Raw genomic sequence first — 27,962 nt, 5'->3', positions numbered from 1 at the left:
AGGCTTCGCCGGGTGGCGGTTCCCGCGCGGCGGGGTACACACCTGGACCGCTCTGTGCTGTGCCCGCAGAAAAGAGTTCGTGTGCGCGAGGTGCCGGAGGCGCGGGCGCCCCGAGCGCTTCTCGTGCCGGTACGAGCCAGCGTGGCCGGGCGGCGCCTCCAACTGTGCGCACAGCCGGCGCACAGACAGACACGGCCGGCACGCAGACACCGTCGGAGCACAGACGCGATGGCGGCAGCCCCCTCCCGTGCCGCCAGCCAGGCATGAGGATGCCGGAAGCTGCCACTTGCTTCCATCAAACTTTGGGCAAATATCGTTAAGACGTTGGAAGGAGGGAGGGCGGACAGGCCACCTGTCAGGGCAGGCTGGCTCCTCAAAGCTGCCCTGGCAAGGGGGAAGAACCGCTTCAGTCCGCTCGGCTTGCGCGCTTCTTCCGGCCAGACGGTCTGGCCGTGCGGAAACGCGGCCACCGCCATTTGCTGCCCGGGCAGAGGGGCGGGCCCCGCCGGGCCTTGCCAGGCGAGGGGCTGCCCGGGCAGCGGGGAGGCCGGCCAGCCCCGCCTCTGACGCAAGCAGGGGGCGGGTGGCGGAGGACGGGACGGGCGCCCCGGGGTCGGGCCGGAGCGGTGGCCGGGCGGCCGCCATGGGAGCGCTCCTGTGGTGGGACCAGCTGCGGGCCGGCAGCTCGGAGGTGGACTGGTGCGAGGACAACTACACCATCGTGCCCGCCATCGCTGAGTTCTACAATACGGTGCGTGGCGGCGGGGCTGCCCGGCGGTGCAGGAGCGGCGGCCGCTTGGGCGCTGTCCGGACGGGGGGATCAGCCACGGCCGCGATCGGTGCTGCCCCGCTTGCGGAGCGGCGGGTGGGCGAGCGGCCGGTGGGGGGCTGGGGTCCCGGTGCAGCCTCGGGGACTCTCGCTGCCTGCCGGGCCCGTCTATACCGGGTTTTCATGGCATGATAAAATGCGCTTCTGTCGCTGCCGGCTTCGTTCTCCAGCGCCTGGTACACCGAAAATTAAAGTGAGCAGTTTGGCGTTGTGGGTGTAGAATCGTGAGGTTTGGAGAGGGCTCAGGACACGCCGTTCGGTGAATAGCGTGCAGCAGCCCCCTCATCATCCGCGCCGAGCCTTGCGGTGCCCCCCAGTGCAGGACTTGTGGTGCTGGGTCGCCTGCGTCCGGTACCCGAGGGGAACAGGTGGCAGCAGCTTGACAGTGTGCAAGGCGGTGATGGGTCAACAAAAAAACGGGAAAAAACAAACAAACAAACAACAACAACAAAACCCCAACAACTTAGTGTTTGGAGGCAAAAATGACTTTCATCCAGGTAGATTTGACTCCAAGAGGGCAAACGTTTGAAGAACAATGTGTCTTGGGGTTGCAGGATCAAGTCAGAAATGTGCTTTTTTTGGGAGAAGAAAAGTTGTCTGATTAAATAAATAGCCGAAGAAAGGAAGGAGAGGGAAGAGGGCTAATGTAATTATTGCTTCTTTCCAATAAGTCATAGTCCATCCCTGAACCCTCTTATGCCATCCCAATACCTCTCAGCAGCTGGAGAGAGCTTGTGGAAACATAGCTGCAACAACAGAGCCAGACTGCCCTGTACCACGCGTCTTGGGAGGGCAGAAATGCTCCTTAAATCCTGTTTATGTAAATAATTGCAGTGACAACTCTATCTGCCAGAGTGAGATAATGCATGGAGCTTTCTGGTAGTTTGTCTTTCCATGAAAAACACGTGTCCAGAAGCAAACCCTTCAAATGCCATGTCTATTTTCTGTTCTATAGCGGGTGGTGTATGCACAAATGAGGAGCTGGGGTTTCTACTTTGCTTCTTTAGTACTTCAAAATGGTCTTGTAGGGTTTTTTCCTCACAACTTCCAACCTTGTCTGAGCTGTCCTTCCCTTTCAAGGACTGGTAAAATCCAGTGGAAGAAAGAAGTAGATGTCTGGCTTCACTGCTGGAGTGTGTATCATAGGAGGTGCTGCACATACAGAAAACATAATTCCATGGTGCACACAGTACATTGCTAACCTCTTGTATTTTCTTGTAGTTTGCTGCCAAAGTTGTCTGGGTGGTGGCTGGTCTGTGCCACTGGAGAACTTTAAGGGTGTGTGGGGGAAACTGTCTGCTTTCTTTGTGTCTGATGTCACTATGCAAGAACCAAAAACAAAGGGAGGAAAAGGTCAGGATAAACAAGTTTATTGAAGACAGCAAGTGTGTTTTGGAGCCAACTACTCAGGGGGATGGGTATCCTTCTGACTGTACTGAGCTGATTAGCAGTGGTATAGAAGCTTACGAAATGCTAGGGGCTGCTGGTATGTCCAGGTGAATAACTGAGGTTCCAGACATATTAACAGAGACACAGCAAAAAGTTTGCCCCAAATCCCACTGTATTGTGGCAGCTGTGTACAAATCAGTGAACTGTACACCAAAAACCACAAAAAAAAAGAGGCTGCATTGAGGGTAGTCGTGTTTAGCCTCTTTTCAGTGGTAACAAGTCGCTGGGTTTGACTTCTCTGTTAGTAACTTCTGAAAATTAAGACGGTGACTTGCAGTGAATTGATGGGGTTTTGAAACTGTGTCCCCAAAGAGCCAGGTGCTCACAGGACAGTTGGGAAATTTTGACCCTACTCTAACAGGGACCTTAAGTGGAGTCTAAATTTTATTCCTTCTAAAATGGCTCAGTTGTAACTGACTCAAACCTTCTTGAGATTTCAGAAAGGACTCTTCAGCAGACCTGAATCTGTCATCTGGTTCTTTAAGCTGCAGGTTGAAACCTCACTAATCTGCATTTTAAACTGTCATGACTGAGGTCACAGTTGTAGTTGAGGTCTCACGCAAGATTCATGTAAGCATAAAACTGGAACAGCTTATCTGAAATGTATTTTTAAAAAAATGTTTCATTTATTCTGGTGGGACTCAATCTTCATCTGTTATGCATAAATTTAATTTGATTTGATTTAGTGGAAAGGCAAACCAAAGTGCTCAACAGGATTAAAGCAGTATGAGAATATCTGTTCAGAAGTTTTGTACAAATTGATCAGCCTCATTTTTTAAAACATGCTTGAGTTGGACTAATGTGATTTTGTGTTCAGGTCTTACACTCTTTCAGCAAAGAGGCCTCAAAATAGTTTATAACTCAAACTGAAAGAATAGTTATAGGAAAACTAGCTTTTTCTTTGTGTTTGTTTTCTGAATTGAATAAAGTGATGTGTCCTGATACAATATAACCCTACTCCAGAACTGTGGCGGTAGCAAATTCGACGAATCCAGACGCCGGCATAAGCTCTTTGATCGAACGGGCGGGCCGGGCGAGAGTAAGGAGTCTAATTCAATGTGAATTTACCATCCGTACTCTTTAATGAACTCTTAAACAACACTGAATATCAATGTCCCCGAGACCACGTTTTTCCAAGCCTTATATACTCTCTACCAAAAGGCCATGCGGCAAGTGCAGGCTACAATTGGTTACACTCACAGTCACTCATCCCCCCCCACTATGGTGATTGGCTGCAGGGCACTGTTCACAGACTGTTCATGCGCAGCGGCAACGCCCCTCCTGCAGCCTGGGTCGAGAGCAGAGCGGCCTCTGTTCACTTTCCTTTTGTCTCTGGTGTCTCAGGGAAATCCTTTCGTGTAGCACAGCCGCATCAAGCCCTGGCTTGTTCACAGCACACAGCCAGAGACTCTCCACAATTCCTCCTTTTTTTTTTTTCTTTTTGGACAAGCCAGGATTGATTAGCTGTGTGTTCTAATCCTTTTTTGATATGTGATAAAAAACAACTTATACATAACATATAAATAACAACAACAATCAACGTAAACAATGCACTTTGCAATAAACCTGAGGTATTCCATTGCCGTTTAAATATCACAATGGATTGATTAAACAAATTCCAAGAACTTTGGTTTAAAGATACTCAACTTATAACAAACGATGTGCTGGGTGTTGATAAACTTACTCAAGAGGTAGTGGTGTTTAAAGATCTACTTATATAACTATAGTACGCATACATGTCACAGCTAAATCAATGCAAAGGTTACACCTCACTCTGTGACCTCCGAGGGTTCTGCTGCAGGGAGTTGACTTGGTTGAGTTTGTTTCAACTCCGGCTTTACTGCTCGGCTTGGAACCCACAATGGACCTTGATCTGTGGAGAGACACATATACCCTCTACCATTAAAAATAACAGGTACTGGTCCCTTCCACAATCCAGTGGTGGGATCACGATATCTCACCATGAATTCTGGTAAAGTGTTTTTCCTTCCTAGTCTGATCTGATAATGATGAATGATCACAGGAGGCTCCTCATGATCTCCAGTTAGACATAAATAATTCAAGGTAAACAACACCTTTGCTAAACGCTGTTGACAATCTGACTCTTCCTGCTTCTGTTTGCTCAAATACCCTTTAATCATTTGATGTGCTCTCTCAATGATTCCTTGGCCTGTTGGGGAATGAGGTATACCTGTAACATGTTTCACTCCCCATTTCATCAGAAAAGTTCTAACTTTCTGGCTAACATAGGCAGGGCCATTGTCTGTCTTAATCTTTTCTGGGACACCCATTACAGCAAAACAAGCTGTGCGATGTTTACATACATGTAGTGCTTTTTCTCCTGGTAAAGCAGTAGCCCATATCATTTTTGAAAAAGTATCAATTGTGACATGCACATATTTAAGTCTTCCAAATTCTGGCACATGTGTCACATCCATTTGCCATACTTCTAAGGCTTTTAAACCTCGAGGATTGACACCGATTCCTATACCTAACATCTGGCTTCCACACTGAGGACATGCCTGTACAATACTTCTTGCTTCATTTAAAGTTAAATCGAATTGTCTTTGGAGACCTCTGGCATTCTGATGAAAGCTCTCATGACTTTGTCTCGCTTGTTGGAATTTATCTGTTGGAGGCATGTGCTGTACTGAACTTACTAAACTATCTGCGATTTCCTTCACCTAGACCAAGATTCCATTGATGACTGCGGATGTGAATCACACAACAGGGTTCTTTTCTTTGATTTAAAATAGCTCTCAATTGTACAAACAATTTTCCTAATCGAGGATTATTCGATTGTCTTAACAGGGCATTTTCCATTCTGGGTATTACACCTGCTACATACAAAGAATCTGTGACAACATTTAAAGCAGATTTCAGCCAATTATTTAAGGCCCATATTACTGCCGTGAGCTCTAAAGTCTGCAATGAATCCTCTTTTGAACCTTCAATTAAATGCTGTTTCCATTGACTATTCTCTTGCCAGACACATGCTGCCTGGTGTCTTCGTTTTCCTGCATCTGTATATACTGTAAGGCCTTCAACAGGTTTTGCTTTTACTTTGCTTCTCTCTAACCACTGATTTGTTCTAAGGAATTGCCATAGTTTACCTTTTGGTTGTCGTGAATGTACCTTGCCTATAAATCCTAATAATGCATTCTGTATAGGCATCGAATGTCTCAGCCACCATTCTAAATCGGCTCCATTTATCGGAATACTGATGTCATCTGGTTCCTGACCGCTAATTTCTAATATTCGAGATCTTCCTTTTCGAATCAATTCTCCAATTGCTTCTGGTCTCGTTTGAATACTGAATTTTGGTTGGACACTGAGAAAAATCCACTCTAATAATCGCAAATCATTTTCTGTTTTCAATCTGACAGTGGCACAAAAGGAAGAATCTGTAGCAACATCTATGGGGAATTCCCCGTTTTTGTTTTGCCACTGGCAGATGATTGCACACGGATGTTCTAGATTGCTAATAAGGAGGGAAATTGGTCGATCAGAAAGTCTTCGGCTAGACCAATTTGTCTGTACTTTTTGTGTAATATCAGAAAGACATTTGAGATGCACGGACTCTAAGCTTATTTTCTTAGCTGGATCACCTCCTTTTAGAAGTGAAGTAAGAGGTGCTATATCATTGTTAGTAATGCCTACGCAATTTCTAATCCATTGTATGTCCCCTAACAATTTTTGGACATCATTTAATGTTTGTAAATCAGTATGTAATTCAATTTTTTGTGGACGAATCTGTGCATCACAAATGGACCAACCAAGGTATTTCCAAGGTGCAGACTTTTGAACTTTCTCTGGAGCTATAACCAACCCCTTTTCTTTGAGTTTGATTGTAATTTGGACTATGGAACTTTCTGTGAACTCAGCTTGTTGACAGAACAGAATATCATCCATATAATGATAAATAATTGTTTGTTTCCATGATGCACGAATAGGTTGAAGTGCCCATGCAACATACATTTGGCACAATGTAGGAGAATTTTTCATACCTTGCGGTAGCACTACCCACTCATACCTTTTAGCTGGTTCCGCTTTGTTTACTGAAGGCAGTGTAAATGCAAAACGCTGTGTATCTTGCTCATGTAAAGGAATGGTAAAGAAACAATCCTTTAAATCTATAATTAGAATATGCCAATTTTCTGGTAACATTACAGGTGATGGTAATCCAGGCTGCAAAGCACCCATGGCTTGCATTTGATCATTTACCTTTCGCAAGTCATGTAATAATCGCCACTTTCCACTCTTTTTTGGTATTACAAAAATCGGGGTATTCCATGGACTAGTAGAAGGCTTGATATGGCCTGCAACTAATTGCTCTTCTACTAATTCACGTGCCTTTTGCAGTCGCTCTTCTGTTAATGGCCACTGGTCAACCCAAACTGGGCTATCTGTTAACCAGGTCAATGGAGGGTTGGGAAACTGCTTTCCAGTGACCACTAAGGAAAAGGCGAAGTAGTTAACACAGCACCAAGTTGCCCCAAGACGTCACGGCCAATAAGCGCCTCAAGGCTGCTTGGCAATTCCATTACATACACCCTAAGGGTAACACATTGACCTTCAGGGAAACTAATCGAAATGGGATCAACACTTATATTTGGAGTAGTTTGACCCCCTACTCCAGCTACAGTGGAAGAGATTGATTTTTGAAGTTTCCAATTTCGTGGCCATTTGAATTGACTAATGATGGAGACATCAGCTCCAGTATCAAGCATTGCATTTACCTCTACAACAACAGTAGAATCAGACTGAAATAGTTGCACACGTAACATGGGACGCTGAGTCATTGATGAGGTGAAGCAAACTGCAGGACCTGTCGATCCAAATCCTTTATCATGCCTTTCTGTTGAGGATGCTGGAGGAACTCCTGGAAGCATTGGTAGGCAGTTTTCCAGTGCTACTACCTGAGCTATTCTACTCCCAGAAGGAATAAAAATTGGCGGATGCAGAGTGTAGGCCAGGATTTGAACAGTTCCTGTGAAATCTGCATCAATTATACCTGGTATTACTATAAGACCTTTGATACTAGCAGAAGAACGGCCAATCAATAGGCCTCCAATGAGACTATCTTGTCGAAATAAAGGTCCTTTAGCATTAGTTGGTATTCTATGAATTGCAGTATTGGTCAATGTTATATCTACTGCTGTCTCCACATCAACTCCGAGGCTTCCTGCGGTGCTTGGCTTGTTGAGGTGAAAGAAGCCTGGTTCACGGTTGGTCGCTGATTGTGATACAGGTTCGGAGATGTTCTTTGTGTCCGGTAGCTGCTGAAGGTATACCATAGTTGGTGATTGTTTGTTTTGCTTGCTGCAAAATTTTCCAATCGTGTGGTTCCCATACCGCTGTCTGAGTGTTCATATTTTGAATTACCGGTAGGGCTAATTTTGCTGGAGTCCAATCACCTTCTAGGATGGCATCTTTGATGACCCCTGACCATCTGCCACGTCGGGGCTGCGGCTGGTCAGTAGAGTCTATAGGCACCTTTGATGGCATTGTTTGTGAAAGGCAAGCTGGTTTTTGAAACTCAATTTGTTCCTTATTTTTCTCTACATTTGACACTCTTAAGTTAAGTTGTTCAAGCTTGTTGGTAATGACTTGCAGTAACTGCTCTACTGCTTGGGGTGAGCCCAATGATGTAGGAGGAGGCTCACAAAAAACTTCCGCGGGTGCTTGCGGAGGCAAAGTTTGAGGCGGCCCCGGCCCCGGCGACGGCGCCGGCCCGGCCTCCACGCTTTTCTCGGAGGCAGGGGGGGCGTCCGGCTCGGGGCAGGGCAGAGGCGGAGCGGTAGGAGGAGGGCGGCACTCAGGGCCTCCCACATCCGGACAGTCGACTAGTTGCACTTCCGCCTTCTTGGCGCATTGCCCCAGAGACTCGGAGGGGGAAACTTCCGGTTCTTTGTTTACGAACCGCGCGGTTTCTAATCCGCGTTGCAGATCGGATTGTGAAAGTATTGGCTGAGCCGGGACCCCGCGACCACCCCGAACGGCAGGCAGACCCCACAGAGTAGCCCACAGGCCCCTCTTTTCTTTTGGACGACAAGTTTTATCAGTCCAGGTTTGTTCTTGGACAAGCGCCTCCGCGGCTCTTAAGGCGGCACGTTGTTCCGATTTCATAACTTCTAATGATTCTAATACGGTTTTCCACAATTCTCTCACAGCTTTAATTTCTTTCTCTTCTTCCCCTCTGATAGTTTTGTCCCACATAGTGTCCCCCACTGATCTCCATTCCGTTGGGGAAAACAAAAGTGGAACTTCCCCAAAGTGTCCCCACTTCTGAGCTAAAAAAATCAATGTGATTAGCTTTTCCTGTGACGATTCAATACCTCTCTTAGAGAGAATAGTCGTCAGCAGTGCCGCGGCTGTTTCAATATCCATTATCTTATCAGCGCGGTCTTAACGTAGGATGCGAGTGGCCAGCTCGACTGGTGCCCGTCTTTTGATACCGGACTAAGCACACTATCCCACACCCCGGCTTGGCTCCGTTTTTATGAACGCTGCTCACCGCAGTAATTTCGATCCGGAGCGATTATGCTTTGCTAACGATCCATCTTTCTGCTACCATATGTAGATCCGAAGCGTTATGCTCTGCTAACGAACCATCCTCTGCTACCAAATGTGGCGGTAGCAAATTCGACGAATCCAGACGCCGGCATAAGCTCTTTGATCGAACGGGCGGGCCGGGCGAGAGTAAGGAGTCTAATTCAATGTGAATTTACCATCCGTACTCTTTAATGAACTCTTAAACAACACTGAATATCAATGTCCCCGAGACCACGTTTTTCCAAGCCTTATATACTCTCTACCAAAAGGCCATGCGGCAAGTGCAGGCTACAATTGGTTACACTCACAGTCACTCATCCCCCCCCACTATGGTGATTGGCTGCAGGGCACTGTTCACAGACTGTTCATGCGCAGCGGCAACGCCCCTCCTGCAGCCTGGGTCGAGAGCAGAGCGGCCTCTGTTCACTTTCCTTTTGTCTCTGGTGTCTCAGGGAAATCCTTTCGTGTAGCACAGCCGCATCAAGCCCTGGCTTGTTCACAGCACACAGCCAGAGACTCTCCACACAGAACATAAACAAATGCCTCCACATGATCAAAGGAACATACCCTGTGCAGAGGTATTTACAAAAAAAAAAGCTGTTGTTTGTGTTTTAAACACATAAATACAGTAACTTTTCTGTTGCTAGTAAAGTCAGTACTTTGCAGTTCAGTATGTCACATTCAGTTGTGCACATAACATGTATTTGTCAGATTTCCACTTAAAGAGAGAATTTCCATTGTTTTTATTCCTCTTGTGCCCTAGCATCATGGAGATAAAAGTTTTTAAAAGCTATCGCTTAGTCTTAAGAGTGTGAGAGAATTCTTGTACTCTTTCTACATCATCTTTTTTACTACAGAAGTCTCTTAATGTATGTGAGTGGCATGCTCATGGATCGGTATACAGAAGGTACAAACCCTCTGAACAACCCGAATGCTACTTAGTCCATTTTTGCTTTCTCCTCACAAAGAGGTAGTGCAGTAAGTGTTGCAGTGGTGGCTGGATGCTACAACTGCTCTCTGGGAGACATAGCAGGTAGTAAAGAATAGTTGAGCTTTGATAGGACTGCAGGAAACATCCTGTGTCATGACTGTGGCCAGATGTGGTTGAAGTTATGTGGTCATGATCTGAACAAGCCTCTGGTGTTCCCTCTGTGGCCCATGTCCAACATTCCTTTCATGCAGTTAACTAGTTGGAAGTTAAAACTAAAGGTCCAGAATTGTGTGAAGCCAGAGGATGGACTACTATTGATGGGCTGATTACCCTTTTTCCAGAGCTGTAACTTCTAATTGTTGCCTTTTGCAGATCCCAAAGGAAGTTGTCTGTACTCCTGATATTAATTTTTGCACTAATCTTAATTGTATCAGCATTTGAATTGTACGTTATCAAACCATGCAGACTAATTGTGTATTATGTAAAAAATTGCATATGCAACATGCTTTCTGAAACCAGAGCCAAAAGGGTAAGTGCCTCACTTGCTTGGAAAAGGTGTTGCTAATAGTTGTGGTATACCTGGAGGTGTGGTCCTCATAGGGAGCCAGGCTGATATCAGAGAGTGATAACCAGCAAGTCAGTTCTAGTTTTGATCTCATTGACACTGAACTTGAAACTAAGAGAGCTTTGAGAAAATGTTCCAGAGTCCTGATTTGAATATAACTTGTGGAAAATATTATTTGTGGAATATGAGAAACAGAACTAAGCTATTGCAAGAAAGAGATACATTATTATCACTTTTTTTTTGGTTCACTTAGTGGAAAAGAATTTCAGTACTAAAATTACTTCAACTTTTATGATATTAGGAAATCCTCCTGATGGCCATTGCAGAGAGTACAAGTCATTGCCAAGCTCCAACCTACAAAGGTTTCCTTGCATTTGCAGGCAGGACTTTAGCATGAACAGGAGTTCAGTACCAGAAGAGCACTGCCGTAAGGCAAGCTGCTCCTTTGTTGTCTAATCACTAGTATAAACCTGCATTGCTACAGGTATGGTAAGTAGGTGTATTTCCTTTGCCATCATGTTCCTAGGCAGAATAAGGACTTCCTGGCCATATTTTCATAGACTGTGATTACCTGTTCTGATTTTCTTCACTTCTCAGTTCTAGAGATGGAAAGGTTTTCTTCCACACCACTTTGTTTATAACCATCTATTTTTATCCCTTGACGCCTTTCTTTGGCCTAAGTGTGGCTAACAGCCTAAAATGTGTAGAGCACTCCCAGGTCCCCAAAGGTCTTGTTCATATTCCGTCATCCCTGCTATACCAGGCACTGTGTATGGTTCCTACTCATTTTAGGGCGAGGGGAGTCCTCCTGCTCTGTGCTTGGATCAGCACATCATGCATCAGGATCCTGGTCCATGTCTGTGTTCCTAACGTTGCTACCAGTCTCTGCTGCACGGAGCTTGTGGTTTGTTTTTTGTTTGTTTTGTGAAAAGAAGGTGCTTGAGTGAGCCTGTTTGGTTGAATGTGTAGGTTGTTTTAGATGGATTAAGCAAGTTGATGTGCGTCTTAAAATCTGCTAAAACAGGGTATTACTTTATAAATAACTCTTCGGTCTTTACCTTGCCTCTCTAGGATTGTGCAGTATCCTGCACTCTGACATTGCCAGGTGCCCCTGTTGTCAGCCTCCTGCCATCTCAATTTGTGAATGACAAAGGCGAAATTCACCACCTTGATGGGGTAAAGCATTGCAGTAAGAAGAGTCTTTCTGTATTTACTGAAGAGGTGCTTGGTCCATGGCAAAGTTTAGTGGGTGCCCCCCACAGCTTTTTCATATCTGGTTTATGAGGGCAGCTTCTTACGTGGCAAAACACACTGTAGGAGCTGCTAATTGGCTATTGAACCCTTCAACCCTTGGTTCAGAAGGGGCAATCCAGCAGGAGATATCTCTCTGGCACCTTTGCCTGGCATGACTAGTCCATGTTGTGGCCTGCCTGCAAGAAGCCCTCTGCTTTAGCATGTATTTACTTGGGCTGTGTGCTGTTACCATCATGCTGTTGGCAGAGATTTGCATAACATTTGCAACTCTAAACTGCGCAAGTGATGGCTTTTTTTGAACTGTTTTAGTGAAATCTAAAAGCCAGGACTTTGGAAGGAAAGGCAGCTTGTCTTTGAGGACATACCTTATGCATGAGGCATGTCATGCATGAAGTAGAGAAACTACTTCTGTAATTATAGTTTTGAAGGCCAGCCTAGGAGTATGTTTTGTTATGCCTTTCAAATGTTAAATGAGATATGTCCATTTTAATCATTGCAAGCTCTGTTCTGAGTCTGTTGAGTAGCGAATAACAGTAGCTGAAGAAACAGATGCCCTCTTTGTATGTCATTCTTGAATCCTTTCTCCACTGGCTTTTCCTTAATGTCAATAAAAGTTTGTTGAGTCTCTCTGAAGAGGGGATCTGTCCTCAAGGAGTACTCTTGTCCTAGAGTTGTTTTCTATGTCCGCTTTAGGGGAATGTTTCTGGATATGATTTTCTCTTGTGCTTGGGCTAGGCAGGATGACATGACGAAGGTGAGGCTGGGGAGCTCAACTGTCGCATTGTGAAGGGGCAGTAGAGTTCTCCCATAACTGTTCAGTTACAGTGCCACAGCTGGCCCTCAGAACTGGCAGCTCCTTCTGGGGAGAACCAAGTGATCACTACAGTGACAGCTCCTGCTAATTGCTGAGTAGTGTTTTCAGCCTATAACTCAAGAGTCATACTTTGGATTGTTGGTAAGCAAGAGAAAATATGTCTTTGTTCAGCTCTTATATATTAAATTTTAAAAAGCTATCAGTGGTCTGAATTATCAGCCTTTTCACCTTCCTGTAACTAGTTTTCAGTCATATTAGTTTTTTCTGTAATGGAGAACTGAGAGGAAAAATGAAGTGTAAAAGGATTTACAGCTCCAGGTTCTCTTTACTCTGCACAGCAAGGGTTGTAATTCTTTTGGCTTAGCTTTGTATTTCAGACCTCTGAGAAAACAGATATTGCTCAGTCACTTGACTTCCACCAAGCTTGACTAGCCCTATCTAGAGCCAGTACTTCTAGTGCTTTTTCCATGCTAGGCTTGACAGCCATTGAGGGGACAGGTCAGTTGCTGGGTTGTCCTGTTCCTCATTTGCTTGCTCTTGCAGGCTTCCTGAATCTCAATAGGCTTGAGCATTTGTAGACTCTCAACACAATTCCTCTGGGAGTAGACTAAAAAAGTAATTTGAAGATGTGACTAGCCACATCTTATGTTGCTTGAAGTTTTTGTGCTGTTACTAGTTTAATGATGTTAAACAAAACAAGTTGATGCTTTGCAAAAACAGCTCAGCTTTGGCAGAAACTGGGGCCATAATTTCTTGAGCTGGGGCTTTGCTGGATGACACAATGTTTTTATATATGCTTTAGGCAGCCTATGAATATTTAAGATTTGTTTATTTTCTGCCTTTGTGATACTGTTTTTGTTTTTTTTTTTTCCCCTAGATAAGCAACGTCTTGTTTTTTGTTTTACCACCCATATGTATGTGCTTGTTCCGTCAATATGCAACCTGCTTCAACAGTGGAATATATTTAATATGGACTCTGCTAGTTGTGGTTGGTAAGTTGGTTCGTCTTTGTTTGACTGCACATGTATGAACTGAGAGAGGAAATCAGTTTTTCCTGCTTACACTTGATTGTTTTTCAAAACAAAGCAGTCCTGACCTCACTGTAGGAGTTTGCTTGTACGTGGTTGAAGCTGAGGCAGACATTGTTTCTGAAAGGAAAATGCCTTTTGCAATTTGAGGTTGGTGGAAACTTTGGCCTTAGTTCTGTTCCTTTCCTGTTTTTCCTTCGCATCACTTCTTTTGTTTATGTCTGGGCTTACTCTTCAGCAGTGCTGACCCTCCTTCCTCTGTTGTTCCTTAAAGGGGAGCTGAAAGTGCCCAGCACAACTGAAGGGGATAACAAGTTTTGCATGTAGTGAGAAGGCCCATAGGCTTAGCCATTTTGCAGATGTGATATTCTTAAGCTTTTTCATTCCTGGAGGCACTGGGAACTTTCAAAGGAATAATCAGAGCCCCTGGGCAGTGTGACACTTTTCACCTGTAAACCTGTATTATGGACTAGTCATCAGTTGCTGCTTTTAATCTTTGTCTTACCCTTTCTTGTGCTATTGAGAAAATTCAGAAGCAGCATTTGGCTCTTATTTCTTAATTGGCTTTGCATTTAACTTTATCACCTGATGTTCTTTCACATACATTTACTTTTCTAGTAGGAGCTGGCATCTTTAGCTGCTTCTTTTGTAAAATGTTTGCTTCATAATTAATGAGGTGCTGATTAATTGGATTGCCTTCTTAGAAAAGTTGCTGGGTTTTGTCCAGTTTTTTTTTTTTTTTTTTTTTAAGCTTTTCTAGACCAAATGGTATCCACCATTTGCTATGGGGTTCTGAACATGAGCCATGTGTTTCGGTCTGTAAAGTGCTGCAACTATTCATATTGTGTTTTAATTAATTCTTCCAGGAATTGGATCTGTTTACTTTCATGCTACCCTTAGTTTCCTGGGCCAGATGCTGGATGAACTGGCTATTCTCTGGGTCCTGATGTGTGCTCTTGCCATGTGGTTCCCCAGGAGATACCTGCCCAGAGTTTTTCGGAATGACAGGTAATTATACAATCATACATGTGCACTCTCATGTTTCTCGAAACATCTTATGCTAACACCTAAACCTACACATAATGGCACTGAGTGATCATCCAGCCTTACCACTGCTTCCACTGTATTTGCTCACTCCATTCTCTTCCCATTGTTTTTGTCTCAGCCTGTTTTGTTCAGAATCCCTGAGTCTGCCCTTACTGATGTAGGGTTTATGCACTTGTCACTTGAGATCCTGAGATGAGGTGACTTGCCTCTGGAGGTACCTATTCTTGTTGATTCTAGGGAGACCTTTATCTGAGTAGTTTATGTAAGTTGTGGCTGACGTAAAGTTAGAGTAACCCTCTTTCCCTCTTCTTTTTGTATATCCTAAAGTGTACGTACAAGTGGACCTATGACAGTTGGCTGAATTTTCATCTGAATATCTGAGCCAGTGATTAAGGATGGTGTTTAAGTATTCAAAGGCTAAATTTGTTTAGAAATGTATTGTAGTTGTAAAACAATTTTTGTCTTTTTCTTGCAGGACTAAAAAAGTGCATTGTAGCCCATTTAAAAAGTTATGGTTTCTTTTCCCTATAAAAAAATGTGCTGTAATCCTTGTACATATTGCTTTTTTAAACAGTAAAGAAATTGAGGTAGTGGAGGAGCTTGAATTGCAGCACCAATGTTTTTCTCTCTGAAAATTGTGAAGGCTGTTGTCTCTTACCTTCTTATATTGCTATTATCTGTGGCTTTTTGGTGCTTTTTATTCCCTGACATATGCCTGATAAGAAGTTGCTGTGAGGGTGAGGGAAGAGAAGGTTTGTGCCTAGATTGACCATCCATCAAAACAGTTTGCACCAAGAAAAGTGTATCTTGAATTACTGCGTACAGTCTGTGCAGCCTAATGACTTTGTCATGTTGGTGTGAATTTAGTACTTCTGCATATTGCAACACAGTGCTATTACAGGACACCATCAACTTAGCAAGCAAACAGGTTGTACTGGGGTGTTTTGATCAATAACGTGACTGTTAGACATATTTAAGTCAAGTGAAGAAGAGTTCGTAGTCTTGTAGCATTTCTCTGATTGCATGTAAATTGTTCCTCAAAAGCCTAAGAGGACTGTGTTGTCTGTCACTGTTTTCTGATAGTGTGCTGGGTAGGTTCATAGTATGGGCCACAAAGTTAAACTGTGTCCCTTCTAAAAGGAATAGGCTGAAATCCTGTTTCTGTTGAACTAATTTGTAGAAATACCGAGATGAGGTGAAGGATGTCCGGTATCCTAAATTTCTCAGAACACTTCTGAGAATCTGTCAATGCAGTTATGTGTTAAGGTCTTGATTCCTTTCTGAAGTATACAGAAAAAAAGACAAACAGGGCAACAAACCCTAACCCAGAACAGGTTTGATTTTTAATTTCAGTTTCTTTTTTTCTTTGCCTAGCTAATCCTCTAATACTGTATCTATCCTGTGCTCACTACTGTGTTCTTCACTTTTTCAACACTCCAGATATTTCAGTGCAGCAAATGTTATTATCTCCCATAACCAATTTGTGGTGTCTTTGGTCATTAAGGCACTCACATCAGATCAGAACTTCTTACTTAAGTAACTTGTTGCCTTCCAACAGAGAGAAAACCTTTAAAGCAAAAGGCAGATGGACTGAGCAAGGTGAAGGTGAAAGTGATGACACTTGTGGCCAGGGAATGATGCTGCAAAAGTATATTGAGACCCTACTTTACACATAGGATTAGGGATAGGAGAGTCATCCTTGGACAGCAACTAGTTTTGTAAAGTTGAGGGCGTGTTGATCTTCTGTCTGCCACAGTCCTGCCACAGACTGGAAATGAGTTATTTGAAGTCTAAACTTGAAGTTTAAATAACAGTTAACATATATTTAATATAAAAGCTGTCAGGCTGTCTGAATAGTGTGCAATTGTGATATCCTTTACGCTAAGAATATACCAAGCTGTAATCTTTAAAAAGTGAGGGAATCCTTCCCCTACCATTCAATTTGGTTAGAAGAAATTTTCTTACTTTGTAGTTTTCAGTATTTTTAAGAGGTAAAGGAAAATAAAGCAGACTGTAACATGACTGCAGAAACTGGGGCATTAACAGTAACAAAATATCCTAAAAATCCATGTTAAATTCTTGAAGAATCATGACACAACTCTGAGGAAGCACAGTGCTGTGTTCAGAGGCGAACTTGTTTCTGATTTATTGTGGGAAGAGGAAGATCGGAGTGTGGGAGTGTGGCCTTTCGATTTTGAAACCCATGCTTAGTGGTTGTGTGCACGCCTCTGTATACATACACGTGGCTGCTTCAGAAGACCACAGTCAAGCAAAGATTTGTGTATATGATAAACTTTGCATGCACATGCAAATCTGTGCAAGATCCACATCCATTTTATGCACATTGTCATTGCACCTCCTGAACACACATAGGGAAACCTAAATTTTGTTACATTATTAAAATAATTTTAAGATTTCTGGGTTTAGTAATTAAAAGTTTTGAATTAAAAGCAGTTTTTCTTGCCCAAAAACTCATTCAGGAGCCGGTTTAAAGCTGCTGTGGGTGTCCTGTCTGGAGTTACTACCTGCCTTGCCTTCATTAAGCCTGCCATCAACAACATCTCGCTAATGACTCTGGGTGTTCCCTGCACAGCTTTACTCATTGCTGAATTGAAGAGGTGAGTACATTTCTGCTAAATGCAGGGTTGCCTCCTGAGATTCTTAGACCACAGTATGATGATACGCTTGTAAGAGCAGATCAGAAATGCTTCCCCCACATGCAAGCGTGGATCTGGTATAAACTTGCTCTGCCACTTCAGACATTTTTGGCAAGAATTCTTTTTTTTTCCTGGGATGTTATACTAGGTCAGATATTGTCAGCCTTCTTGCAACATATCTCTTGCAGCAACCTGATCTAACTCAGGTTTGTTTGTTTATTGTGGAATCAGGGCAAGGGTTTCACTCTACTGACAGTGTTTGTGCTGTACAGGGGTGAGGTGATTGCCTGATCAGAGTCTGGGTACTAGAGGGAGCATGGAGCAAGACCCAGCCATGTGTGGAACTATTCCAGCTCTCAAAGTTGGGCTGTGAGTCTTTGTCTTGACATGCATGACATAGTAGACAGACTCACAAAGATAAGGTTAATCGCTAGATTGTAGAGGATAGCTATATAGTTATCGCGGAGGCCTTAGATACTGTAAAACCAGAATGAAAATAGAGAAGAACCTAATCTTAACAGTTTGAAGAGTTCCTACCATGCCTGCAATACCAGCAGCTATCCAGAGACTTTTTTGTTTTTTGCATCTCTTCACTCACTACAAAAAGGACCAGACAAGGATAAGCATACAAATTTGTCATTTCTCTCTTTTCTCCAGTGTCTGAGAAGGATTTGATGACTTATGTTGGCTCTTACATATTGCATATGTAAATGTCCATCAAAATAAACAAGAGTAGGACCAAATGTCTGCATTCTGATGGCTGCTGTCAGAACAGAGAGATTCTCATGTTTGCTACCTTAACCTGTTGTGCCACTGCTTCTCCATACAGTGGAAGCCTCTGTTAACAGTTTTGTAAAAGTATTCATGAGTCTTTTCTCATCAGATATCCTGCTGTGAGGAGTATTTATTTCTGTGGTGAAAGAAACTCAGGAAACAGCACACAGGTTAGTTGTAGACAATACAGTCAGTAGTTGAATGTTGGTGGAGGTATCTCATTTATGAAAGCACCAAGGAACTACTGACAGGACAAATGGAGATCTGGTTGTGGCACTGAATGATTTATGTGAACTCTTTACCTATCAGTTTTCTGGGCACAAGCTCCTGAGAAACTTAACAAATAGTTAGTGGCTCTTAATACTGTTGTGTCAAATCTAGGAATTGGTATACCTGAAGATATTTGCTTTTTGAAACTCCTTTTGAAAGTTCGTATCTTACTAAAATGCGTGGAGTTTCCCTATCTGTTTTTAGAGAGAGAATTAAGGACACAGATAAACCTTATTTTGAACTGGTGATTAAAAAGGTGACCTAAAGTGACATATGGTACTCTTAATTGTGCGTTGGGATGATGTAAAAACAGTGATATTTTTTATTAATTCCTAAGTGTAAAAGGCAAATAATTAAAGGTTTTGTTTTAAGCTACACTGATCCCTAGGAGATTTAAATGAGATATATTCGTGTAAGCCCTGAGGAGAGGAGTCATCCCTTTTTGCAGGAAAAAAAATAATCTAAGCATTATTTTAAATGCCTACAATTCTCCCATTCTCTACTACTGCAGTCAGTAGGAGCCTACATATCCAAGTCTTGGCAGTCTGTACCTGAAATTTATATGTAAAACAAATATTTGGGGAAGCAAGGAGAAGAGCCTCCAAAGTAGGTTCTTCTGTTTCATGCTGAAGTTTGTAATGTGTTAGACCAAAACTCCCTGTTGTTGTTCCTGTTCTAGGCTGGTGTCAATCTTGTACAGGACTCTGGTTAATCAGAACCACTGTTTTTTCAAATGAGAATTGTCTGTCTCTTGTTTGTCCTTGATGAGGATATAATATTGTCACAAAAGATTATTATCTTGTTAAATGAGAAGCTGGCAGTGTAGGGTGTATACTAGGAAGTATTGTGATTGGTAGATGATCAAAAGAGGTAGTTAAATGAATACTTGTCCTTGAAAGACAAACTGGAAAACTCTCATTTCTGTCCAAACAAATCCCTTCATAAATCCTTTGGTTTGCTGCTCCAAGCCAAATAACCGTCGAGATTGTAACGTAATGAAATTTGTATGATTTGGGAGTCGTCATCAGGCGTGTAACAATCTCCATGTGCAGACAGATGATAGCAGATGATAAAATATTGTTGCTCAGGTGACTTCTGAGCCTTGAGCAGTGAAGGTTTACCCTATCTTCAGGTCTGTCCTTTCATATTTGATTCTCCTACTAGAAATCTGGCTCTGCGGGAGCCATGCTTCATTGCTGCGGGTTGCCCGCAGTTCCCTTATTCCCTTGACTGAGAGGTTAAGCTAGTTACAAGTTTAAAATATTCCTTAGGGTATAGGGGATATATATGTCAAAATGAATGAAGCAGTTAATTAACATTCAGCAGCTTGCACTGGTTTGGAGAAAAGCTGGTATGTTTTGTCGGGGGTGCCATGGCATTGGAAGATAAAGCTGCTGGAACTGTGTACCACCCCAGTCCCTCGGATGGCAGATGGCATGGACGCACCAGTGTTTGCAGAAATTCTTGTATTTAAATGACTGCTGTTTGTGTTAAAACCAAGAACACCATGCATGATACAGGCAAAAGGTGCAAATGGAAATGTAAGCTTTGTGGTGTCCAGTTGCTTTCAGACTGGAGGAGGGTCAGGTGTGTCACAGCACAGCAGCATGAACAGCTCTTTTAGACCTGCAGCTGACAGGTTCCATTTCGGTGGTAGTTTGAATAGTCGGTGTCTGTGTCTTTTGAAAAATAGAAGAAATAGGCTGTGTTTGTGGTGTCTTGCCAGCATCTAGGTGGTATTTGCATTACATCTCATCGTTGTAAAAGCAGTGGCAGGCTGCAGTCCCCTGTCTTCAGCAAGCATGTCCTCAGCCCATCCAAAGCATGGTTGCTGCAGGAACTGAAGACTACATGATGAGTGATCACAGAAAACATAGGCATATGGCACGTGTCAGGAGACTCTGCTCTCCTCGTTGTGCTTGTTTCTGCCTTAGAGTAGTCATTTGCAGTACACACTGCAGCATCTAGTCTTAAGTTTATAAAAATAAATTACGGTACCTGATGTTGATACTGAACAAACCTGTCAGTATAATTTGTACCATTTCTATGGCTGATCTTTCGTTGGGAGAGTTTTAACAAGTAAGCTTTCAGTTTTCCTTTGCAGCCTTAAACTCTTTGAACATGCAAGTTAATTGTCCTCCCCTCTTGGTATTCAGACTAGTAGGATATTGACAGGCGTGGTCACTGACTAAAGGAACTGGATGTTTGAGGCCAGGCCTCTTATCTTGAATAGGATGCAGTTGCATATTTTTGTTTATGTCCTTCAGACAGGTCCAGGAAAGCCTCTGTGTTCTCAATACATCCACCCTTTGCTCTCTCAGATTGCACGAGTACCCATCACAGCAGTCAAACATGCAGAATTCATCCATGTATGTATCCGCTTAGGTACATGGTTTAGCAGCTTGCTCTTACAAATAGTTGGGCGTCTCACTGAAGACTGGTAATCTGCCTTAGCATTAGCAGGAGAGAATTAAGCCTGATATGCTTAGTAGAGCAGTGTTTTTTGACCAGTAACAATATTCCCTCTTCTTTTATGCTCTCTAGCTGTTTGGTAGAACCATGGATCCTGTCAAATGAGGAGGATTTACCAGTACAGTTTTGCTGATAAAACTGTGCCAAATCATATAATCATATAATCATTTTGATTGGAAAAGACCCTCTAGATCATTGAGTCCAACTATTAACCTAACCCTAACCCATGTCCCTAAGTACCTTGGATGTATTTGATGATCTTGGATGTACTTCGTCTTATAAGAACAAGCTACTTCTTGTAGCTGCACACTGGAACTTGATAGGCAACTCAGAAATCTCCTTAACCTTTCTTTTCTTTGTGTTCCTTATAGCCTTTTTAAAACTAAAGACACTGTTTCAGAGAAACCTTTTTTACAATATACAGCACTGACAATCTTGAAGCCATCTTGGGCAAACCTGGTCTCTTCTGACTGTGTCTTGGTGGTTTGTGAAATGGCTTGGAGGATTCAGGCCTCAGAAAAAAAGCCATTTTGGTTTATATGCTCTGTGGAGTATTAATTTTTATGGCAGTCATGGCAGTGTTTTTCTTATGAAGATAACTATTGTGATATCTTTCTTGTGGAGGATATTACGGTTCAGCCAGTAGTTGAAGCACTTTTTTGGACATTAAAGGTAGGTTTTTTTTTAAAAAAAGAAATGCTAGATCCTAAAACCAACTTGTGGTAAGGACACCGGAGAAAATTATCTGTCAACAAGATTAGGCAGTTGGTAGCTTTTCTGTCACTAATCCAGTAGCTATAAAGGTGCCTTCTGCTCAGCCTCAGGAGTTTCTTAATCTCAAATGCCTGTTAAAATGTCAACTGAAACAGCATTTCAAGAGTGAAAAAATATCCTACAGTGAACACTATACCAATTATTTAGCTTGCGATGCACCACAGCCAGGTATACTGCTACTCCTGTAATGCTTTTGAAAAAGTGTTCCTGGACAGAGCACTCTGTGTATCATAGAATTACAGAATGGGGCTGGAAGGGACCTTAAAGATCATCTCGTCCCTGCCAATGGCAAGGCAGTTGCAACACCTTCCACTAGACTAGGTTGCTCAAAGCCCCATCCAGCCCGGCCTTGAACACTTTGTAGTATGTTTCTAGTTTTTCTGCATGCTTAGCTAGGGTCCCTCAGCAAACCTCTGGTAGCAGTGGCAGTTCTGCTTTCCCACCACAGAGAGGCAGGAGTCATTCTCTGCCCGTCTCCTTCTGCAACTAAGTAGCTGGAGATCATCTCATATGCCAAAGGGTGTAGTGACAAATTAAAGCTTGGGGACAGACCTGGCATTACTGCTTCCCTGACAGTGAGTGCAGGGTAGCCTGTGGCTTGTAGGCTGTGTGTGGCCATGGAGACGGTTAGTGATAAATGTTGGTAAATTAGAACTCTATAAATCTATCAAATGAGAACAACAGGTTTCAGGCTGACAAGTATTTTGTTTGGAAGACGGAAGGACCAAATAGTTTTTTGGTCTGTACTGCACTTTGTTAATCAGTTGTCCAGGGCAGTCATGTATAAAGAAGATCACAGACCATAAATACTACTACAGTGCACACAGTAAAGAAGTGTTTACCCATTGTAGCTCCCTCCTCAAGGGATATACATTTTGTTTGCTTCTGAGTGTCACAAAGCAAAGACTTCCTTTAAAGGACACTTTTTCCAGGCATTGCTCACCTTCCAGATACAGTGAATGAGCTCAAGAACTGTGTGGAAGACAACTGGTGATTCAGTGTCAAGTCTACTGGGGTGGTTGGACTGGAGCAGAGGGAAGGGTTGGCTGATGTTCTGCTGGAGAGAAGAGACATGGAGACATTCCTGACAACCTTTTGGCAGAGATGTAAGACAGAAGATGAGTGTAGATTAGAGGACCCTCTCTTGAAGACCTTGGGAAGGAAGGAATTGTGAGGCACTTGCTGTTGGCTTGTTTTCCTTCTAGGATGCAGAAGGAAAAGACTGGGGCCTGTAAGCTTGATAGATGCTGAGTATTCCTTCTTATACTTGCTAGAGATGTGGCTTATTGGTTTACTCTTTAGATGTAGCTCAAACAAATCACTTTAAACATTGTTCTGTCATCTGATCAGTAGCTTTGGCTGTGCTTTGGGTTTCTTGAAGCAAGAATTGTCCGAGAGGACTGAGTGGTTCTCAGATTGCTGGGAAATTCACCAAGAGTTTAACAACAACAATAAGACAAAAAAAGGTAGGGGAGGAAATCCCAAATCATAGCCTTGCTCTTGCATGAGGCAGGGGAACTAAGCTGTGCCTTCCCTTGGTCACACAGGGCTGGTCAACCCTGGTCTAGCATTGCTTTCTAGATATCAGTAACAGCAGAGCTGCATCTGCTGACACCAAGAGGCCTAACCCCAAAATAGCAAGTGTAGGTAGGCTGCAAATTCTTGACTTTAATAGCATTTGGGGACCTAAAGTTTATATTGATGCCACCTTTTTCCTAATTTCACTCTTCTGAGCAAACCTGCACCGTTCTTTTCAAGATGTGAAAAAGTACAAAGCATCATACAGGGAAATTGTGAGCTTTTGAGGAAACCTGCAACGTAGGTAATGCCATGCAAGTATCCTGGTATCTGCTGTTATATTGAGCAGTGGTCATCTGCAGACTACACTGCATGTAATGAGAGCAAATACTTTGTGCTCTCTTTCTCTCTGGTGTACCTCTGTATGAACAAGATAGGCTTCTTGTGGAGGGAAAGAACTGCAGAAAGAACTGCAGCTTAGTCAGCACAGGGAATTCTGTCTCAAATGTGGATTCCTGTGCCATGTACTAAAACATGCTTATTTGGGCCATCTGGGTAGAGGCTCCTACCTTAGAAATTCTCTGAAACTGTTCCATTGTACAATACTAAGTTGTAGGGGGAAAAATAAACTAAATTTTTTTAAAAGCTCATCTATTTTTTTTTACTAGTCTTTATATAGTAACAAATATGAACAAATCTGAGCACTTGCTACATGGCTGGTTGTTACCAGACAGCATGTGTAACTAATCACTAGTTGTCCTAGGTACCCCTCCATACATATGGGAATGCTTTGGTGTTTGCCCACCATTTGCACATTGGTATTTAAAACAATACCCAAAACACAGCTATGACTAAAAGGTTTGTTTTCCACCTCACCACTGTTGCATCAAAGGCATATTTAGTGTCAGTAAGGTTCCTCTGTTAAACACATTTATGGCAGAGCCATTTTAAAGATGTGTGCCTGGCACTATGAATCCTGTTCTAAAATCCGTACTGCCAAAAAGCATCAACCTGCCATTACAAAGCAAACTTTATTTTGTTTAATAACAACTTATTTGTGTTTTTCTCCTCAGGTGTGAAAATCTGCGTGTGTACAAACTGGGTCTCTTTTCAGGTCTTTGGTGGATGCTAGCACTTTTCTGCTGGATCAGTGACAAAGTGTTTTGTGAGATCTGGTCATCATTTAACTTCCCCTATTTGCACTGTGTGTGGTAAGTGTAGTGTATATGATACATCCTCACCACATTACCCTTCTGCACTGCTTGGTGGCTATTTCTGTTTAGTGTTTTGTAGAATTACTGGTAAGACTATAAGACCAGAGCAAGTCTTACACTATTCAAAGTGGTAGATTTAGGAGTCTCTTTGGCCTGATCACGTTCTTCAGAAACTAAGTTGATTAATTGCAGCTGGTTACCTTGCCCTTCTGGATACTAAAAATTTCACAGCACTGCTGAACTGAAGCAGTGACTGTGAAAGCTTAAACTTCCACTGCTAACAACTGAGGATGAACTGAGTGAGCCTTGAAGGGCTTTGACACCTTTTCTCTTTTACCACCCAGCAAATTGTGATCTCTTATTCAAGGTGCCATATCTCAGTATTTCTACACAAACCTGTCAGGTGCAGAGACACCAAAAAGCTGCAGCCAATTTAGACTCAGTGTAAGAAGGTAAAGGACAGACTGATGTAAAAGCATAGTGATATATTTGATTGCTTTACTGAGTCATGTACTAATTTTTTTCTCTTTTTTGGGGGGATGGGCTGTGGGTGTCTATTCTCAGGCACATTTTGATTTGCCTTGCGGCGTACCTGGGCTGTGTCTGCTTTGCTTACTTCGATGCGGCCTCCGAGATCCCTGAGCAGGGCCCTGTCATAAAGTTCTGGCCCAGTGAAAGATGGGCTTTCATTGGGGTTCCTTACGTCACCCTCCTCTGCGCGCACAAGAAATCACCTGTGAAGGTCACATGAAGTTGACCGTGGAATGGGGATGGAGTTTCAACATACATTCAAGCACAGAAGTTATTTAAATAATAATAAATGAGTTGTATTTTTTCTTCTTCCTATGATGTGCAGCACTTCAGGTGTCATAGAAAGAGGAGACAAGTGTGTTCTTTCCTCTCTCTGGTTGGGAGAGAGGAAGCAGGAAGGTGGAGGCTCTTGAACACTAAAGTAACCACCAACTTCTCTGATTGACTCTGTTTTGCACTGTGTTTTCAATGTAGCATTTCTCTTGATAAAAGCTCTTTCCAAATACGAGAGTCAAGACGTGACGTTTCTGCAGTAGGTCACCTCTGATGCTTGATTAATTTCTTTTGTAACTTCTGGCTTAAGGCTTTTGCGAAGGAAGCCAGTCCAAGATGCCATCGTGTGTTCTTCTCAGCTCTGGTTTCTGGTGTGGGTGCACATGGCCACAAGTGTGCTCGAAGGATATGCTCCTCCCAGGCCGGCTGTGCGCCACATTGGATCACTGAGTACCTGGTTGTTTCCCCAAGTACAACAGGAGACCAGTGCAAAGTGTTTGCAACTGGATAACTGGTTCAGTGCAGTTAAGCGGTGAAGAACTGACAGAAGATTCAGTCCCTAGAAATAAATAGGAGCTCAAGGGTTTTGGCTTTTTCTGTGTTTCCACTGACCTGTGGACAATTTTATGCTGCATATTTCCATCTTACCGAAATGTTACAGAAATCCCTCTCTACCTCTGCAAACATGTTTGGTCTTGAATTTGGCCTTGAAGCTCACACAGAAGTGTGAACATTAACTTCACTAGGAGCTCAGGTCAGCGTGGATTGACAGTTTGAGTAAACTGTAAAAACTCTTGGGTGCCTAGCTGTACATCTGATTTGAGAGTTAACTTCTCACCAATGCATTGCGAAGTCATGTGAACAAAAGTCCAGTGCTCTGCTAGGTATACTTAAGGAAAAAGTAGACAACCACTTAAAAACCAAGACTTAAATTTCAGTGAGCAATGAAATGCGACATCAAGTCTTCCATTCTTAGGAAGGAATAGTAGATTCAAATTTTCCAGCTTGTTATGTGAAGATAAGGGATGTCTAGATCCATTTAGTTTTAAGGTTGTACTTTGGGGTTGAGGTTCAAAAATGGCTATGGTTCTTCCAAGCAATTTATGCTAGATCTGTTTAAAAAAATGATGCAAAGTGCTGGCATGTTTTTCAAATGTTATCAATAGCTGCAGTCCTGAAGAAAAATAGGTTCTGCTTACATTCCACCTAGTATCAGAGTGTAAGTGGGTTGAGGCTTTGGATGTACACTTTTATTATTATGCGATGTTTCCATTTGGAATATTAGACAAGGAAATACCATTTTTCCTGTGCTTTACTAAGAAGTCTCGTGTTGCACTTGCTTTTTATCAATGTAAAAATGTACTCTCTACAGTATCGTTCATACAAAGTGGCTTTTAACAAAAACTTTGGGGTGAACTAACATTCAAGTATTGTAAAACCTTTCAGATAACTTTTGTATTCAAATTTATGCTTAGAAAACAAGAGCTAAGGTGTATGCTGTTACACTTAAAGGGAAGTTGTTAGTGGGAGATATGAGTGTCTTGAGAACTGCAAAGCAGGTAAGTAGCTATGGTCACATTGACTGACATCATAAAAGCAGCAAAATCTGTCCACTGGAACAATGAAGATTTATACCACTTGCTAGTATATTTGTCTGAGAGAACTGTATTTTTTGGACACACAGTGATGAAATTTTTATATGAAGCGTGTTTGTAAAAATTCATACAGTAGTGTCTGTTACTCTTTGAATCACAGATGCTTTTTCCTTTTCCTTCCTCCCTCCCTAATTATGAAATGTTCAGTTTTAAACACTTCTCAGGTATTAAAAGTCATATGATTAGATGCTTATACAGATAGGCTTGCTGGCTGGAACCCAGCTAAGGTTGCTAATGCCTGACATAGCTCTAGTTTGAGTATGATTTCTTATATTGTGTGGTAAATTATTATGTTATGGTGAATAAGTTATTTTCAGTATTGCTTGGGAAATCAGTAACTGCAGACAAAATGTACTATTCAAAATGACTGGAGCCTTCCTACTTAATATTTTGTTTGAAAGCGACCTCTCTGACACAAAGGACTCTAATCAACCTGCTGTCAACTACCATGTTCTACTCCGCAGAGTCTGACTGCTCACAAATAAGTTATTTTATAATTTAAAAATTAGCAGCAGTACATTCGGCTACTGCAGAGGTGACTGAATGCAGGTACAGGCCAAGAACCATCTCCTGGACTTTTATTAACTTACCCTTAGCCTTTGTACTTTTCACAGGAGATTCTGTGAACAAAGATCACTATCTGATATTCAAAGTTCCAATACAGAACTGTTTTGGAGTATTCCACCATAACAGCAGCCCACCACTTTTAGCTGTAGCTACTGCACTTTACATTAAACTAATATTAACTTCTATGTTCCGACAAAAGCTAAATTTATTACAAAAAGAAAAAAAAATGCAATTTTTACCAGATTCACAGCTTTACAGATTGCACTTTGAACTAAGGCTCCAGTTCACGATAACATTAGTACCCAAAGAAGTATGTGACTGGCATACAGAGAGGTTTTGCACTACCCTGATCATGCGGATGAATAGACATGTGCACAAGTAGTCGTATTATGTTGGAATATAAAGTGATTTATTTGCACCCTCAGGTTTCAAAACCCCAGGATGCTTTCTTCCCTTGCTGGCCGGAAGTGAGTGGGTTCCTAGTCTTATGTTCAATTAGTATTTTAGTTTAATTAGTGGGATGCCTTTAATGTCTTGGGCATAATATAGATTCTGTGTATTGGTGTGTGATATCCATCATTCATTGAATGTTAAACTTCAGGTTAAGAAAGGATATTTAGCTCTCAGTGATGGCAAACCCTTGCTCAATTCATGGTCACTAAAACCAAATAAATATTATGTATGGAGTGGTTTGGGGGTTTTTTCCATCTCCGTTTAAGTTTGTATACTGAATTTTTGTGGAAAGCATGTAATACTTTGTAACATTAAATTGCATTTGGAATAAA

The 27,962-nt window shown here is 42.5% G+C and overlaps 1 protein-coding gene across 4 annotated transcripts; it reads left to right on the top strand.

Moving 5' to 3' along the window:
* Positions 1 to 5: 5 nt before the first annotated feature.
* On the top strand, positions 6 to 27,962 carry ACER2 (alkaline ceramidase 2). Of its 4 annotated transcripts, XM_065861384.2 has the most exons (7): positions 138 to 751; positions 11,401 to 11,505; positions 13,275 to 13,389; positions 14,292 to 14,433; positions 16,953 to 17,090; positions 24,011 to 24,148; positions 24,716 to 27,962. In XM_065861384.2, exons 1-7 carry the CDS (start codon positions 644 to 646, stop codon positions 24,900 to 24,902), a joined length of 933 nt encoding a protein of 310 aa, XP_065717456.1. In that variant the 5' UTR covers positions 138 to 643; the 3' UTR covers positions 24,903 to 27,962. The 4 variants fall into 4 exon arrangements, with proteins under 4 accessions (XP_071658694.1, XP_065717456.1, XP_065717457.1 ...); XM_071802593.1 differs by lacking the exons at positions 138 to 751; positions 11,401 to 11,505 and adding an exon at positions 6 to 129; XM_065861385.2 differs by lacking the exon at positions 11,401 to 11,505 and having other exon boundaries at positions 141 to 751.

The sequence above is a fragment of the Patagioenas fasciata genome, chromosome Z (assembly GCF_037038585.1).
Source record: "Patagioenas fasciata isolate bPatFas1 chromosome Z, bPatFas1.hap1, whole genome shotgun sequence".
Taxonomy (NCBI): Eukaryota; Metazoa; Chordata; class Aves; order Columbiformes; family Columbidae; genus Patagioenas; species Patagioenas fasciata.
Note: the sequence above shows the minus strand (reverse complement) of the source record. Positions and strands in the feature narration are given on the sequence as shown.